At 37.5% G+C, this 18,180-nt stretch overlaps 2 protein-coding genes across 2 annotated transcripts; one reads left to right on the top strand and one right to left on the bottom strand.

Moving 5' to 3' along the window:
* Positions 1-891: 891 nt before the first annotated feature.
* LOC123698823 (cleavage and polyadenylation specificity factor 73) lies at positions 892-18,012 on the bottom strand. Its single transcript, XM_045645573.1, has 16 exons — positions 17,849-18,012; positions 17,596-17,659; positions 17,416-17,513; positions 17,047-17,175; positions 16,535-16,712; positions 16,074-16,163; positions 14,991-15,141; positions 13,780-13,955; positions 9,052-9,181; positions 8,442-8,617; positions 7,825-7,965; positions 6,503-6,611; positions 5,777-5,961; positions 4,008-4,130; positions 1,532-1,654; positions 892-1,056 (listed from the first exon to the last, which is right to left on the bottom strand). The coding sequence occupies exons 1-16, from the start codon at positions 17,920-17,922 to the stop codon at positions 949-951; spliced, it is 2,055 nt and encodes a 684-aa protein (XP_045501529.1). The 5' UTR covers positions 17,923-18,012; the 3' UTR covers positions 892-948.
* On the top strand, positions 10,681-13,242 carry LOC123698824 (delta(24)-sterol reductase-like). Its single transcript, XM_045645574.1, has 3 exons — positions 10,681-10,873; positions 11,405-11,672; positions 12,091-13,242. The coding sequence occupies exons 1-3, from the start codon at positions 10,685-10,687 to the stop codon at positions 13,239-13,241; spliced, it is 1,608 nt and encodes a 535-aa protein (XP_045501530.1). The 5' UTR covers positions 10,681-10,684; the 3' UTR covers position 13,242.
* Positions 18,013-18,180: the final 168 nt, after the last annotated feature.

The raw sequence follows: 18,180 nt of genomic DNA, 5'->3' as shown, positions 1-18,180 counted from the left end.
CTTTTATTCTCTAAATAAAAAAAATACAATTCCTTCCTTAAACATGAATTTGGCCATAACACATAACCGTAAACCTATGTACCTACCTAAAGTACGATTACGAACAGAAGCGTCAGGACTAGGTCACCTTCTACGTATTATAGTTATGTACTTTATTGAAGTGAAACTTCTATATCGGGGTTAGAAAAAAATTTAGTGTAACATTTTTCGTTACGCGTCATCTTTTTCTTATCCCTACCACGCGTGATTCGCGACGTATTTCTGTAAAGTTTCATATAATAAATTATTTTTTGAAAAATAAGGTCATAAAGAAGTTTCACTTCTTACGTGTGTACACGAGTACACGCACACATTAAAAATATTGTTGCTTGATCATTGTATATGCTTTTGAAATGAAACAAAGTGTATACACAAAAATCATTTATTCAGAAAAATATTGTTTATAATTATCATGAGGTACTTAATCCTTATGCATTTAATTTGTAAATGTTTGTAATGAACCACAAACGATAGTTCGAAGAACATCCATACACACACTTGATCAATAAACAATTGAAATTTACAATGGCTTTGAAAAATAAAATATTTACAATTATAGTCAAATTCGAAAACCGTCAAATACATTCTTTAGGTCGGCGTAGACATGGCGGAGCGCAGCGCAGTGCATTTTTCATGGTCAAATGATATTCAAAATCAAATAACAAATTAAATCCCGAGGAGCATCGAAGTGTCACAAGAAAGGCAGCGCACTGCGCTTTTGAATATTATTTTAATGAGGACAATGCAGATAATAATACGAAAATGAAAAATGCACTGCACTGCGCTCTGCCACGTCTGCGCCGATCCTAAAAAATTAACTATCGATCTTAGACCCCAAATAAAACTCAATAATCACAAAAAATGATTTATTCCATAACAAAATACACAATTTCACAGCTAAATCTCGTGTCAGCACGTGGGCAATGGCGGCGGTTTGACCGGCGCGAGGGCCGCGTGTAGTCTCGTGAGGGCCGACTGCACCGTGCGTTCCAGACTTGCGTCTTCGCTTTTTACCTCCTGGAAATTATTTTATTTAATAATTAATTTATTTATAGATTGACTATTGTTGTATAAAATGAGTTTATAGGTAACGTAATTGAGATAAGAGATTTTGATAAACTTAATAAAAAGGGATGCCGACCATTAACTTTTATACAGAACAATTTTAAGCAATTAACGGTAATTTCGACTAAAAATACTAGTTTAGGCTTTGTTTTGGATAGTAAAGTATTTTCGAGAAATAATTGTAGTTTAGATTCAATTAATCTACCTAAAACTACTAAATTCGACTACCAGTATTAATTTAGAACTGCCTATTTCAGTGACTTACACATTCTAATTTCTTTACTCTGCTAAAACTGACACTACCAAAACCACCCTCGCCACTGAGAACAAATCAAAGCCCTTCTAACTATTAAAAACTACCAATTCCACTTTAAACTACCAAGACTTATTTCAACTACTACTAGCTACTTATCACAACAATACTTACCATAGACAGTAGATCGATATCTGCCCTTTTGCCAGCGACCTCCACATGCAACTTGTCGCCTTTGAATATCTTCGGCACGGAGTCCTCGCCGAACATCTCTTGTAACATTTCTATTACGCACTCCTGAAAATTGTATTGATTTTTAAAGATTTATTTAAATAGAGATTTCATGTTTGGTCGAGTGTATTGTACGATACTGTACTGTATTACGCGATTCATTAAAGAAACGAATCTTCAATGGCGGCCAACTGACGACTGACGTATGATAGGGTTAGCAAAAAAGAAAATAAAAATAACGTAAATGGATAATAATTTTATTAATTATTTCAAATTGTTTGTTGACAAACTTTTTGAAGTGAAACTTCTTTATCGGGGTTGGAAAAAAATTTAGTGTAACATTTTTCCGTTACGCGCCATCTTTTTCTTATTCCTACCACGCGTGATTCGATGTATTTCTGTAAAGTTGCTTATAGTACCTAAATTATTTTTTGAAAAATAAGGTCATAAAGAAGTTTCACAGAATGTAACCAAATCCCCATAATACTAAACTTTTCCCAAAGAACATATTTTGTCAAATTCCAATAAAACATTATTTACTTTCGCAAATCTATAATTATTGTCATTGTAAATTTATGATAAAAACTATCATAGGGAAAATCAAATACATTTTAGTGATTTTATTTTTTCCTTTTTTTTTGCATGCCGTACGGTCGTGTGTAAGCGAAAGGGAATGATAAGCGCCGCCATTGAAGATTCGTTTCTTTAATGAACTGCGTTATATTATATTATATTGTACTCAGTATCGAATGACACGTGCTGTGTGCGTGCGGGAAATCTTAAAATTATCGGCTACCATTGTGTGTGCGCAGCGATTAGCACAACCACCACTGTGATTATACGTGCGTGTGAGCGTGTGCGTATAGGTAAGCGTGTCTTTGTATGTTTGCGTATTTATTGCTTGCGAGTGTATGTGTATGTTTGTGTACATGTGCGTTTGCGTGTGTGTTGCGTATGATACGGTTCATTGTCTTACAGTGTATAATGTATATACCCTATATAGTATCGATTCGATAGACAGATGATGTATGTGTGTTTGTGAGCGTGCGTTTGTGTGTACGCGCAAATGTACGTGAACGCCGAGCCCCGCCCCACTGGGTATGTGTGTGTGGGATACCTTCAAGTGCATGCGGTCCAGTTTGGGCCCCCTGTGTGTGTGTGGGATACCTTCAAGTGCATGCGGTCCAGTTTGGGCCCCCTGTGTGTGTGTGTGGGATACCTTCAAGTGCATGCGGTCCAGTTTGGGCCCCCTGTGTGTGTGTGGGATACCTTCAAGTGCATGCGGTCCAGTTTGGGCCCCCTGTGTGTGTGTGGGATACCTTCAAGTGCATGCGGTCCAGTTTGGGCCCCCTGTGTGTGTGTGGGATACCTTCAAGTACATGCGGTCCAGTTTGGGCCCCCTGTGTGTGTGTGGGATACCTTCAAGTGCATGCGGTCCAGTTTGGGCCCCCTGTGTGTGTGTGGGATACCTTCAAGTGCATGCGGTCCAGTTTGGGCCCCCTGTGTGTGTGTGGGATACCTTCAAGTGCATGCGGTCCAGTTTGGGCCCCCTGTGTGTGTGTGGGATACCTTCAAGTGCATGCGGTCCAGTTTGGGCCCCCTGTGTGTGTGTGGGATACCTTCAAGTGCATGCGGTCCAGTTTGGGCCCCCTGTGTGTGTGTGGGATACCTTCAAGTGCATGCGGTCCAAATTGGGCCCCCTGTGTGTGTGTGGGATACCTTCAAGTGTCAGCGGTCCAGTTTGGGCCCCCTGTGTGTGTGTGGGATACCTTCAAGTGCATGCGGTCCAGTTTGGGCCCCCTGTGTGTGTGTGGGATACCTTCAAGTGCATGCGGTCCAGTTTGGGCCCCCTGTGTGTGTGTGGGATACCTTCAAGTGCAAGCGGTCCAGTTTGGGCCCCCTGTGTGTGTGTGGGATACCTTCAAGTGCATGCGGTCCAGTTTGGGCCCCCTGTGTGTGTGTGGGATACCTTCAAGTGCATGCGGTCCAGTTTGGGCCCCCTGTGTGTGTGTGGGATACCTTCAAGTGCAAGCGGTCCAGTTTGGGCCCCCTGTGTGTGTGTGGGATACCTTCAAGTGCATGCGGTCCAGTTTGGGCCCCCTGTGTGTGTGTGGGATACCTTCAAGTGCAAGCGGTCCAGTTTGTGCCCCCTGTGTGTGTGTGGGATACCTTCAAGTGCATGCGGTCCAGTTTGGGCCCCCTGTGTGTGTGTGGGATACCTTCAAGTGCAAGCGGTCCAGTTTGGGCCCCCTGTGTGTGTGTGGGATACCTTCAAGTGCAAGCGGTCCAGTTTGGGCCCCCTGTGTGTGTGTGGGATACCTTCAAGTGCATGCGGTCCAGTTTGGGCCCCCTGTGTGTGTGTGGGATACCTTCAAGTGCAAGCGGTCCAGTTTGGGCCCCCTGTGTGTGTGTGGGATACCTTCAAGTGCATGCGGTCCAGTTTGGGCGCGAGCGGCGCGTGCGCGGGCGCGGCGGGCGCGGCGCCGAGCACGGCCGCTACAACTGCGTCCGCGAACATGTCCGACACGGGCGCAGCCTGCCACTGTACACAATATAGTACACCTTAGTTATAATAAATCCCACAATCCCACAAAAAATATTAAAAAGAAAAATTACGGCTTGTCGTCGACTTCCGGGACACCCTGTATGTAAAAATGGGAGCCAAGTTCAATTGTCGACTTAATTTGCCGAATAAAGAATAGAGATCCAAATGTGTGCCAAGTTCTGTAGACAGTCCAGAAATTTTTTACAAAGATTAATACATCTTTGTAAAAAATTTCTGGACTGTCTACAGAACTTGGCACACATTTAGATCTCTATTCTTTTTTCGGCACTTAAGTCGACGATTGAACTAAAAACTCAATTGTTTTATTTTCCCTTATAGAACAACGTTTATTCCAAAATAATATGATTTTTTTTAATTAGAATAATAGAATTATTTTCACACAGCAAACAACTAATGACCTATTAAACCCCATAATTTGATCAGGCTACTATTTATATATATAAAAATCAATGCCACTTTTCGTTGTAATTCCATAACTCGAGAACGGCTGAACCGATTTCGATAATTCTTTTTTTATTATATTCCTTGAAGTACGAGGATGGTTCTTATGTAGAGAAAACGTGAATATGTACCACGGGCGAAGCCGGGGCGGACCGCTAGTTTATATATATATTTATCTTCTCAAATTGATGATATTGAATGTTATTATTTGTGAGATTCTAAAAACTTTTTTATTAGTTGTTCTTTAAGGGAAAATAAAACAATTGAATTTTCAATTCACCTTAGAATTTAATACATCTTTGTAAATAAATTTCTGGACTGTCTACAGAATTTGGCACACATTTAGATCTCTATTCTTTTTTCGGCACTTAAGTCGACGATTGAACTTGGCTCCCATTTTTACATACAGGGTTTCCCAGAAGTCGACGTCAAGCCGAAATTTTCTGACAGATAATGCCACACCACTTATCAGAAAAATTAAAAAAAAAATTAAATCATGCATTTTTGAAGTAATGGATTTTTTTTTTAATTCCAGAAAATGTACACCATGTGACAGTTTTTTCATTCCTGTTGTTACAAACATTTACTTTTTGCCAATTTTTTTTCTCTTACGTCATCCGGAATAGTGCTTTATGTGATCCTAAACCCTGTGCTGATCACTCCAACTTGTAGGAAAATGTCATTTTATACCGTACCAAGTTTTCAAAATAATTTTTCGCACTACTTCAACTGATCATCCTGAAAAAAAAGTACTACTCCAGTTTGGCAAGTAGCTTTAAAAGTTAGCGCATTTAATAAGGATTCTAACGTGGTATAACACTTGCTCCATTATATCTTAGATCGGCCATAAAAATATTATTTTGACGTTGCGGCTTTTTTGTCGCAACGCGCGACAAATAAGTTTCACTTAAGCGTAAGGCGAAGATTTTGGTATCTTTGAATCTTACAAAAAAAGTAGAGACGCTCTTCTTTATAATAACAATAATAAAATACGTGTGGCACTCGGGGACTGCCGCGGTAAAGCTATTGCATAGCATGCCTTCAAGCCACACCTCCGTGCCCGTCGGAGTGGGGATTGTGAGGATTTTCGTTACGGAATTTCAGGATTCGGTCTCCGCGCTCAAGGCCCGCGATAGAAGCTATGCAATAGCTTAAAAATCGTAATATAATCAATCCCTCACCTCAATAGTAACGACCGGCAGATCGACGCTCACATCCAAACAGCCGTACAGCCGCCATTTTGTCTCACTGATCACGGTCAGCGCGCCCGCCACTCGCCCCACCGCGTGACGCAGTAACGCGGCTGACCCACTAAAGTGCACTGAGAGACGTTGGACCACTTCGGATTGCGATAGTTCCGTGTATTCTGTGCAACAAGTTTTGTTGAAGTTTTACTCCTTTTGGCGCGATGGAGAAAAATGATGAGAGTAAATTTTTACGACGCGCGCGCACACCGACAACTAAATTTTACAGCATAATTAGTTCTAGGTGGTATGAAAATGGATAACTATGTTCAAGTTGTATATTCTAGTATATTTTTCCATACGCCAAAGAAATATAACTTCTACGCGTGTACATAATTACACACACTCTTTTTTTTTAAATTTAAGATCATTAAAAAGTAGTAGCGCATGCACGAAAACTATATCATGTCTAAATGGCTCAACTTTAAGTGTAAAGAAAATCTTTGTTAATCTCGTTGGTTAATTTTTAAACACCACTCACATCTTGAAAATAATAAAAAAGATATGTGATGTATACAAAAAATAAAAATTGACCCAGAACAGATCCCTGCGGAACACCAACGTTGATCGACGCACCGCAAAAACTTTCTCAATCATCAAAAACGGCCTTTCTCCTATCCTGAATGTACAACTTATACTTTATAAAACTTCTACAATACTTACTGTTGAGATCAGAAGGCGCCAATATGTGGTAGTTGAAGTTCCTCTTCACCAGGATACCTTGTAGTTGTTCTCCTGGTTTTGGTGGTTCCACTGCTAGGGATCCTATTACCTGGATTCAAATTATTTATTAGATACATTCAGTTTTTATGAGATACTAGCGGTCCGCCCTGGATTCGCCCGTGGTACATATTTACGTTTTCTCTACATAAGAACCATGCTCGTACTTCAAGAAATATAATAAAAAAAGAATTATCGAAATCGGTCCACTCGTTCACGTGTGATGCCGTGACCAAGGAAAACGGGTTTCATTTTTATATATATAGATTTGTATCAAAAATAAGCGTATTTGAAACCTAAATTTTCAGGGGTATATGTAGAAATATGAATTGAAATCGAAATATAATCCAAATAGTATTTGTTGGGCGGATATTTTTTACTGATGCAAATAAATTTGGACAAATATAAATATTCGATTTGAAATAATAGAAGTATTGTGACTTTTTAAATGCATTTGGCTGTGTAGAACATTACACTTTACTGTTTAAACTCAACTTTCTTTCCGCCCGCGGCTTCGCCCACGTTTTCAAAAAAAAAATTGACGAAAATCTACGCAGTAATTTTTGAGATTAGCCCGGACATACATACAGAAATATTCAATGTACAGGTTTGACTTTCCTACGATATTATCCATACTAATATTATAAATGCGAAAGTAACTCTGTCTGTCTGTCTGTCTGTTACTCAATCACGCTTTAACTGCTGAACCAATTTGCATGAAATTTGGTATAGAGATATTTTGATACCCGAGAAAGGACATAGGATAGGTTTTATCCCGGAAATCCCACGGGAACGGGAACTATGCGGGTTTTTCTTTGACGCGCGGGTGGAAAGCTAGTTATATATAAGTATAGATTCGTATAGCACTATACCTTGGCAGTCTTATCCCCGCGGAAGGTGAGCGCCAACAGCTGCGTATTCCTGGGCGTGTGCACGGCCAGCCGCGTGCGGTGCTCCCGCTGCAGCGCCGCCTTCAGGCGGGACATCTCGTATAGCACTATACCTTGGCAGTCTTATCCCCGCGGAAGGTGAGCGCCAACAGCTGCGTATTCCTGGGCGTGTGCACGGCCAGCCGCGTGCGGTGCTCCCGCTGCAGCGCCGCCTTCAGGCGGGACATCTCGTATAGCACTATACCTTGGCAGTCTTATCCCCGCGGAAGGTGAGCGCCAACAGCTGCGTATTCCTGGGCGTGTGCACGGCCAGCCGCGTGCGGTGCTCCCGCTGCAGCGCCGCCTTCAGGCGGGACATCTCGTATAGCACTATACCTTGGCAGTCTTATCCCCGCGGAAGGTGAGCGCCAACAGCTGCGTATTCCTGGGCGTGTGCACGGCCAGCCGCGTGCGGTGCTCCCGCTGCAGCGCCGCCTTCAGGCGGGACATCTCGTTCTGCTCGCCGTGCACCAGCACCTGGCGCGGAGACAAACATATTGTGTTCACAAATGGGACGACGACTCACAGATGACAAACTCAAAAAAAAAAAAATTATAATTAAAAAAATTGGTTGTCTGTAAAGTCGGTTTACTGACGATAGTTGAACGTGACAACGTCTTAAGACCGATTGTGCTTCTTTGTCGCTCGTTCCGCGCTCTCGCTTACACTTCAAGCCTTACGGAACGCCTCAGAGCGAGGTAACGCCGCATGAGTCATGTTTTTTCGTGCGTGCAGCCGGCTTTATCGAATTATAAGACGTTGTCACGTCAAAAACTATCAATTGAGAACCTCTTTTTTCTCAGTTGATAAATATAGCCCGTCGGAAAGATATAGCTTTGAAACGAGGGACGAACGGATAAGGCTTATGCCGTTACCCAGTTTTGTAAACGATTATTAAATTCATTAATTCATACAAAATAGTAAATTTATTATACCTATAATTAAATACATACCACATGCGGCGGTTTCAGTATATTGATGAATTCCGACGTTTGCTGATAGTCAGTATGTGCTGAGAAGGAAATATAGTCGACTGACATCTTGAGCGGTAGCTTCTGACCCGACATCGTTGTTATTTCTTCCGGTTCTGATAGAATTGTCTTTGCTAGCGTGCCTTCTACACAGTAACCTGGGAAAAAATATGGTGATAACTGATAACCAACACTTCAAAAAATATTATGCGTATCGGAAAAAATTTAGGGCCCATTTCGGCACTTGCTGATAAATCTAGTAGCATATTTAAAACTTTCTGACATATACTTCCATAGATTATCATATTAACTCACAGTTAAGCAAACAAACAAAATAAGTTATGAAACCCATTATAATGGCTTTTATATTTATAGCTGAAATAAATATAAAAGCCTATATGACCTACGTAATCTAAAGATATATTATATTGTTATCACGGTCAAGCAAGAAGGCAACAGCAGATCGCCACCGCAGGCCGCGTCTGTCTGGGACAGGCTTATTAGGGTAAATAAGAAAACCTTCAGATTAACACAAAACATAAAATAAAAATGTATATGTTACCCTGCTATTTCTATAACATTTATATCTTACCAGCAATAATAACCCCATTCTTGGGGTCGGTGCACCACGACTCAAACAATTCCCGGGAAAGACCAGACTGCATCATACCGGGGGAAGCCATGATCACACACGGTCCTATATCTTCAAAATGGTCTATGCCCTGAAAATGCAAACGTTGGTGATATTTTGTAGTTACTGTTAAAATGCGAAAAATTGAAAGAATGTATGAATGTTTGTTATTCATTCATGCCAAAAACTGTAATGAAAATTGGTACAGATATAGATAATAGTCCTGGATAAGCACTGGATGTATTAAATATTTAGGAAAGATATATGGATAGGGCTATAGACTCTGCTGTGTAACAGATTTGTGTATTTGTAAGATTAAGGATCCAAATAACATTGCGCGTGCGAAAGCCTAGAAACCGTAGTTTCTAATTTTCTCTCGCTTTAATAGGAGCTAGTTCTACAACAATAAGGTGTCGGGAATGATCCTTTTTTGATAAAATTATGCGGCAGGATAGTACTATTCAAGTATAATTTTAAGCTTTCCTTATCTACTCGTCCATGTTCTCTTAATATAAATATTATTACAATACTTATTTAAAGAAACACTTTTATCAAGTATCAAAATAATAGCCATCCTCATCTTAGACAAGACCTTGATAAGAATTCGGAGGTCACAATGATTAAATTCATGATGCAAGGTGAAGGTCATGTATGATAAAACATTCCGTTATACTGTTGTGTATTAATTATTATGAAAAGTCTAGTCTATTGTGACTTGTGAGATACTTTTATAGCTAGCGCGCAAGAGCAACTTTTATCTCCGCAACTATTTTATCTCTCCCATCAACTGTATGTGCTAGTAAGAAAGTGCGCGCACGTAGCGACGCAACTCCCCATAGAGTTGATGGGAGAGACTAAATAGTTGCGGAGACAAAAGTTGCTCTTGCGCGCTAGCTCTTATTCGGAACGATTCAATGTTAAGATTTTTGTCCGTGAAATGAGACGTAACTGTCATTAGTTGAATACGTCAGATTGATATTCGATTGATCTAGTAGCCGCATGTAAGGTAAGTTTGAACTGTTTTGTTATATTTTAATACTAATAATTAAGGAATTATTATTACGTTGTATTTTAATTATAAAATATTGAATTAAATTGTTATATATATTTTTATGATTGAGTTTTAAATTGTAATCAGTTTAATATTATGAGTTCACCGGTATTGATAAAGCGAATAAATATTTATTTTTTGTTATTAGTAACTAGCCAGATATGTGAGCCAGTGCCAGTAAAAAATGCCAGTAAAAATGTGCCAGTAAAAATCTATATTGTATATATTAAAATGAAACCCGTTTCGCGTTGTCACGGCATCACGTGTGAACGGCTGAACCGATTTCGATAATTCTTTTTTAATATAATCCTTGAAGTAAGTACGAGGATGGTTCTTATGAAAAAAAAATCGTAAACATGTAGGTACCACGGGCGAAGCCGGGGCGGACCGCTAGTAGTATTATAAATATACTCTTTTTACACATCTATAAATATGAACAAAGTACATACAGAATTATATTTATTTCTTGGTTGCTTGGAACAAATTGCTTTTAAGCGATAAGGCCTCCCAATTATTTTTACATTAACTTTTTCAGACGCCACCATGATTCCAAGTTCCATAAAGAACCGTTTAATCCAATGGCTGGAAGACCATCGCGAGTTCGTCGTATGCGCGTTCTGTCTGCCCGCGTCATTCCTGTTCACACTTATCCTGCGTATACGCAACGCTCTTCGAAGATTTTATAGCGATCCCCAGAGACATGATACAGCCGTTAGGGAGATACAGGCCAGGGTATGGATTATAATTTATATATATTAAAAAATAGTGCCGAGTTCGATTGTAAGCGTGATTAATTATTAAAATTTAAAACAGGTGTCAATAAATAAAAGATAACGCAAGAGAACTTTTCTAGTAGAATTTTGCTCCAATTGTGTTTGTGTTGATAATTACGACCGAATTTTGTAAAACTTCTGTGGAACACTAGTAAATTCACACAATTTGTAACTTAATTTTGTTTGAAGCAAATTGCATTATCGATGAAACAGACTACAGAAATCGCATCATTGCATGATCATTACATAGAACAAAACAAAGTCGCTTTCTTTGACCTCCATATGTATGCTTAAATCTTTAAAACTACGCAACGGATTTTAATGTGTTTTTTTAATAGATAGAGTGATTCAAGAGGAAGGTTTTAGTAAATAATTTATAAGGTTTAAGACAAAGCAGGCGAAGCCGCGTGCGGAAAACTAGTTGATTGCATCAAAGATGGCATGGTACCATAATTTTTTAAAAGAAACTGCATAAACGAAAATATTCCAGGTTCAACAATGGAACAAACTCCCGGACAAAAAGGGTCGATTGCTCTGTACATCGCGACCGAATTGGCTATCTCTGTCCACCACATTTTTCGAGAAACATCTACACCATCGTATACCAATCCCATTGTATGATATACTAGAGCTGGACGAAACAGCCATGACTGTAAGAGTGGAGCCAATGGTCACTATTGGAGATATCACTGAGTTTTTGATACCGAAGGGGTATTCTTTGGCGGTTACTATTGAATTGGTTGACGCTACTTTGGGAGGTTAGTTGAACAAAGTATATAATTTATTTAGGACTGGCTGCGCTCTGCAGTTTCACCCACGTTGTTCCGCTCCTGTTGGTCTTAGCGTGATGAAATAGACTCCATCGATAATTGGGCTATCTAACACCGAGAGAATTTTTCAAATCGGACCTGTAGTTCCTGAGATTAGCGCGTTCAAACGAACAAACAAACACTTCAGCTTTATAATATTAAGTAGATTGAAATAGTAAGCTTTACGTTAATAGAATGTTTACGTTACGTTATGAAATGTTTGAAACACAAAATAATTATCTAATCAATTTAATTTATGAGCAAAAAAGACATGTATTTCTACGAACGTTACAATCAAAATTGTTAACGAGTCATTACAAATTGAATTTAATAAATAAAATGGTAACAAATTATTCTAAATTTCCAGGACTTGCGTTTGGCACGGGGATGTCGACTCACTCTCACAAAGCGGGCCTCTACCACGAAACAATCACGAGTTACGAAGTGGTTTTAGGAGATGGATCCTTGGTAACAGCCACCGCTGATAACGAATATTCCGACCTATACAAAGCATTGCCTTGGTCGCACGGAAGTCTAGGTTTTCTCGTCGCCTTAACACTTAAAATAGTGAAAGTAAAACCCTATATAAAAATAACTTACACTCCTATAAAAGGCCAGAAGAACTACTGCGACTTGTTACGAGAAGTTTCTGGAGCGAATCAAGCCAAACCAATTTACTTCCCCGATTATATTGAAGGCACAATCTTCAGTAAAGACGAAGCTGTCGTGATGACAGGCGACTATTCTGACTACGACTCCAATATAACCGTCAACCACTGCTCCAGGTGGTATAAGCCATGGTTTTACAAACACGTCGAATCATTTTTAAAGAAAGGCGAAACCGTGGAACTCATTCCCTTAAGAGATTACTTGTTACGACATAACAGACCTATATTCTGGGTCGTTGAAGACATGCTTTCGTTCGGCAATCATCCAATATTCAGAACTTTATTCGGCTGGCTTCTACCACCGAAACCAGCTTTCTTAAAGTTCACCACGACACCAGGAGTAAGAGCGTACACATTCACTAAACAAGTGTTCCAAGATATAGTTCTACCGATACACGAATTGGAGAAGCAAATCGAAATCTCTACAGAACTGTTCGACAAATTTCCGTTATTAGTCTATCCGTGCAAAGTAATTGATCACGGTCCATCATCCGGTCAACTTGCTCGACCGCAAGCTAAATACATGGTACCCGGTACTAATTACGCAATGTACAACGATTTGGGAGTTTATGGCGTTCCTGGTAAGGTCAAAGATAAGAAACCGTATAACCCAGTTAGGGCAATGCGAGCAATGGAAAAATTTACTAGAGACGTTGGTGGTTTTTCGTTCTTGTACGCAGATATATTTATGACAAAAGAGGAGTTTGGGAAAATGTTCGATCTGTCATTGTATGAAGTTGTTAGAAAGAAGTATAGGGCAGAAGGAGCATTCCCGCACTTGTATGATAAGGTTAAGCCGGAGATTGACGTGTTTTCTATCGGCGAAGAAAATGCTATATCCGATCAATAGATTGTTCTAGATTCTAGAACGTCTAAAAATAAACATTTTAAAGTCTTTCTTGTTTTTAATTGTAATAATATTACACCAGTTATATATTTCCCACATCAAATTAACTATCAAGTTTTTCATATAAATATTATTTTCTATATAAGGTAGTAGAAAAAAATGATGAAAATATTGTACCTAACCCCTTACTAGCCATACGAGCAAAATAAAGATATTTGATTTTGATTTGAATGATTTTGAAACGATACACATTAACGATACAATATATATCTTTTTTTTACATACAAATTTCACATAGTATAAATCAAACCTTACGCCGTCCATCTGTATGCTTAGATCTTTAAAACTTCGAAACAGATTTTGATGGGTATTTTTATTAGAAAGAGTAATTCAAGAGAAAGTTTCAGTCTATAATTTGAAAAGATTTGATTTTGATTTGTATAAATTGTTGTAAAATTGGTAAGATTTATAAGCGGGTGAAACCGCGTGCGACTAGCTTGTTTAATATAAATTTATATTGTTTAATATAACTTTGACTTACCTTCAAGTTAGATATATGCCGGAACACAAACGGGTTGTTAACGGCAATCTGCCGTCTGATTCGATCGTTCATAGCATTTACGTAGGTTTGGTACACCGCCATACACTTCTTGGCGAGAGACGACGCGTAGTATATCGGGATGTCTTGTAGTTCGGGGTGTAGGGACCAGTACTCGTCTGCAAATATAAATTTGGATTTAATGGAACCTAAAAGCATATATTTTTAACCGACCTCAAAAAAAGGAGGAGGTTATCAATTCGGCCGGTGTGTTTTTTTTTATGTATGTACACCGATTACTCCGAGGTTTCTGAACCGACTTACATGATTCTTTTTTTGTTCGATGCGGGATGGTGTCGAATTGGTCCCATAAATAATTTATTCGGATAGGCCCAGTAGTTTTTATTTTATGAGCATTTTTGTCTGTATAATTTGTAAATGTTGCAAGTGCAAGTTTGAAGTCGGTTGTTTTTAACGCAGTTATCACTTGTTGTGTATAATGTGATGGTTTAAAAAGTAAGGAAACACAAGTGAATAGCACAAAGTGGTGAGTGAATTAACAAGTTTTATTACAAGGTAATAATCGTGAAAATAATTAGATATAGGTTTTATAATTTTTGTTATCATTCAATTTATTAAATATAATAAAATGTAAATTACTAAATTATCGTTGTTTTTAATAAATATTCATTATTCTCGAAGGATTACTAAGATTAAAAATGTAAAAAGAGCCCCAATAACTGACTATTTTGCTCTTCACTACGGATGTAGAAGATCACAGAATTGATAAAAGAGTACTGTGCAATTTATAAGCACCCTCTTGTACTAAGCGATCGCGCATTATAATCGCGAGACGTCTACCGGTATTTTCGTAAGTGTGACAATATACATATTATAGCTAGTTCGCGATCTAAATGTGTGTTTGTTTGCGCGCGGTATGCGCGTGGACATGGGTCTCTTGCTTGCAAAGAGTTATATGTAATATGTTTTAAAAGAAATAATAAAATCAGAAGAGGTTCTCAATTCATCAATATTTTTTGGACTCGACTGAGTAAATCGATTTCGATTATTCTTTTTTATCTGAATTCTCGAGTCAATTATGTCTAGTTCTCACAATTTGAAGGCAATTTCGTTTATTTTTATAATTTTTTTTATAATAAATGTTTTTTTTTTACACAATAATATAGTATTATATCTCTCCTATAATAACTTACCCAATATAAGCAGCAGTTCCTGAGCCCTGCCCAACGCGAACACGGGTATGAGACACCGCCCCCCGCGCGTCACTATATCGCTCACTAGACTGGTGAAGCGACTCTCTCGCTCCTCGCGCTTTTCGTGGATGTGAGTGCCGTACGTTGATTCCTGGTATATTATGTGGAATTTATTTACTAATTACTAAAAAAGAGACAAAACGAATAAAATGTGTGAGTGTCATATGTAGATCTTAGACATAGGTTACACGCTCAGTCTGGCGTCAGTTCAGTCCATCAGTCTGCTCAGAATGACGGGAGAATTATCGTCTAACCGGTTGACTGACGGACTGATGGTTCAGAATATACCGTGTTTTTCATCCATCATTCTGGCATCAGTCTAAGCCGGATCAAACTGATGGACTGAACTGACGCCAGACTAAGCGTGTAACCTATGAATTATTACAGTACCAAAATATTTTTTTTGACAGATGCAAGGTGGCAACACACAAAAAGAAATAATAAATAATTATTATCCTTTTCTAATTAAACCTAAATATAAATCACAAAACGAAGAAAACAATAAATAAGTATCAATAAAAGCAAATGAGTAGACACAAATCTCTAGTTACCAAGAAAACAATAAAAAGGATGATGATAACTTTAACAATGCTTTTGATAAAGTCAACAACATTTTGCTACTTCAAAAATGTGTTAATTACTAGATTGGAGAATGATGATTAAAATGACTATAATCATAATTGCATAATCAAACTCAATCGGTAGCTGTTCGCAACTCTATCTCTGTACTGTACTTTGCGCAAACTGGTGTTCCACAGGGCACTCACCTGGGACCCCTGTTATTTCTTATATTCAAGAACGATACAAATATGAAATAACTATAAAACATATTTTATAGTTATTTAACATAATTATCTATTTTTACCGAATATTTTATAAAAAGTATGAACATTGAACAGGCTGCTCTCAGTCTAATTCTTATGAAATACGTCGATCATTTTTCGGTACCCTATCTCAATTTCAAAGTAGTGAATTTTAATCACTAATTGAGACATTTAAAAATGTATACAAAACATAACTTACTGTAATTAACACGTCTGGATGAACGCTTGGTATTTCTGCAGCCATTAAATGCCTGTCTTCTTGCCGCGAGAAATCTCCTGTGTATAAAACCTGAAACACAGAAATAGTAATATTTCAGGACATGAACTATTATCCTATTAATATTCTCAATGCAAATATTTGTAAGAATCTAGTCCATCAATGTTTGTAAGTATATCACACAAAAACCAATGAACTGATTTTGATGATAATCTGCAGTTATGCAGTTTAGCATTTTTCAAGCATGTTACTTTAAATAAAAGTGTATGATAATTTCTGTAGATGCACTGTAGAATCTTTTTAATAATTATTATTTACTTTTTGTTATGTGTCTATATGTATTAAAATACATGTTCTTGTCTTTTTTCAAACTTATATACATATTCTACCTTAAAATACAATAAAAATTACAACAAATTATCACCAATTAAAAAACCACTTACTTTAACGCCAGCGATCTCAATCATGAACATAGCAGCGCCAAGCACATGGCCCGCATTGTACGCCCAGAACCTCACTCCCTTGACATCTTTCTCCTCGTGGAAGTTGATGGTTTCTATACGGTCCATGGAACCTTCTAGATCCGATTCTGTGTACAGCATTTGTTCCGTTGATATGTTACTGGAATAACAGATAAGTTTATAAGTATAGTTGAGTCTCGATGGTGCAAATATTCTTTAAATTAATTTCTTAAATGATAATGAATAATACAATTTTTTTTAAATTAATTAATCCATCATTAATTCTTTGCAGATACTACAATTAATTTACAAATTTTCATTTGTCAAGCATTTTAATGCTGTAAAACTAAAAATTAAATACAACAAAGGCCAGACTTACATCAATACATTAAGTATCACATTTTATTTGTAAATTTAAAAACTAATATGGTTCGATTAGATCATAAAATCAATTTGATAACTTTAATAACTTATTTAAAAATCTTCTACAATACCTGACTTTAATATAATCGGAGACAAGCCACCTATATATGGCTTTTGTTGCATGCGTCATAAACACTCGGCCTTTGAATGATGTCTTTGTTAGGAACCATGGTAGTGCTCCACTGTGATCTAAATGAAAACTGAAAAATTAATGTGATTAGAAATATTTTAAATATATTATTCTAGTAATATTTTAAACACTTTATTTTTTCAAGATTAAACATCATGTGAATATAGTTCAGTTTAAAAAAACACAATACATGGAAAATTATGTAGAATTTGGGCAGCGTAAGCATAAATGAGAGATGAACCTATAAATTAAAGTAATTTTTTTGAAAATGGGAGTGTAAATGAGAGATAAATTATACATTTGTACTTACTGTGAAATGAGCAGCAAATCCACCTCATCAGCTTCAATTAAATCCACGAATGGTAAAGCATCCATTCCCGATAAGCCAGGGTGAATACCACAATCCAACTAAAATTATACAAAATATTAGTATTTTTAATACAACCAAAAGCATAATATGAAATAAATTTGTGTAAAGAAATTTACTTGCCATGATTTTCTTGCTCTTAAATTCAAGCATTATACATGATCGACCGACTTCCTGGCCAGCACCACTGAAATAACACAAAGAGCCTTAATTTGTAAAAAAACAAGAACTGTTTTGATTTCGTAATTAACTACGAGGAAAAAACGTTAGTAACCGAAGTATGTTAAAAGTTTTATTAGTTATTACTTCAATACGAATTACGATGGAATTCAATAATTTGAAATCAGAACATCGAAAATAAAAAAAATTTATTTACAGTGGTCGAATAGTGAGTTGATCACTTTCTTCCATAGGCACCGGATCCGTGCCTTTACGTGGATTTGTCGTCATAATTAAATTGTATTAATCTTTAATCTAATTATTTACAAGAACATCAATATTTTCCTTTTTATAGAATGTTTGGTAAACAATGATTGCTGTCAGCCGGTTTTTAAATTCTAGGTTAGAATTTTTTTTTATATATGACAATGCCACAGACTCGAATGCAAGCATTTCAAGCTGTCATTATTAAACCCAGATTTTTTATTTACCTCTGTTGCATTTTCAACATAATCTGCGGGACAATCATCAATCATTGATTAAAAAAAG

The sequence above is a fragment of the Colias croceus genome, chromosome 17, assembly GCF_905220415.1.
Source record: "Colias croceus chromosome 17, ilColCroc2.1".
In the NCBI taxonomy this organism is placed as follows: domain Eukaryota; kingdom Metazoa; phylum Arthropoda; class Insecta; order Lepidoptera; family Pieridae; genus Colias; species Colias croceus.
Note: the sequence above shows the minus strand (reverse complement) of the source record. Positions and strands in the feature narration are given on the sequence as shown.

What these genes read in the sequence shown, in the direction of transcription:
- LOC123698823 (XM_045645573.1), bottom strand. Translation starts at nt 17,922, where the DNA reads ATGACGACAAATCCACGTAAAGGCACGGATCCGGTGCCTATGGAAGAA. An exon ending in GGCATATATCTAACTTGAAG is followed by an intron (nt 9,182 to 13,779) that starts GTAAGTCAAAGT and finishes TTGCATTTTCAG; the next exon opens with GGCATAGACCATTTTGAAGA. An exon ending in TGCCGGTCGTTACTATTGAG is followed by an intron (nt 4,131 to 5,776) that starts GTGAGGGATTGA and finishes TATTGTGTACAG; the next exon opens with TGGCAGGCTGCGCCCGTGTC.
- LOC123698824 (XM_045645574.1), top strand. Translation starts at nt 10,685, where the DNA reads ATGATTCCAAGTTCCATAAAGAACCGTTTAATCCAATGGCTGGAAGAC. An exon ending in TTAGGGAGATACAGGCCAGG is followed by an intron (nt 10,874 to 11,404) that starts GTATGGATTATA and finishes AAAATATTCCAG; the next exon opens with GTTCAACAATGGAACAAACT. An exon ending in GGTTGACGCTACTTTGGGAG is followed by an intron (nt 11,673 to 12,090) that starts GTTAGTTGAACA and finishes CTAAATTTCCAG; the next exon opens with GACTTGCGTTTGGCACGGGG.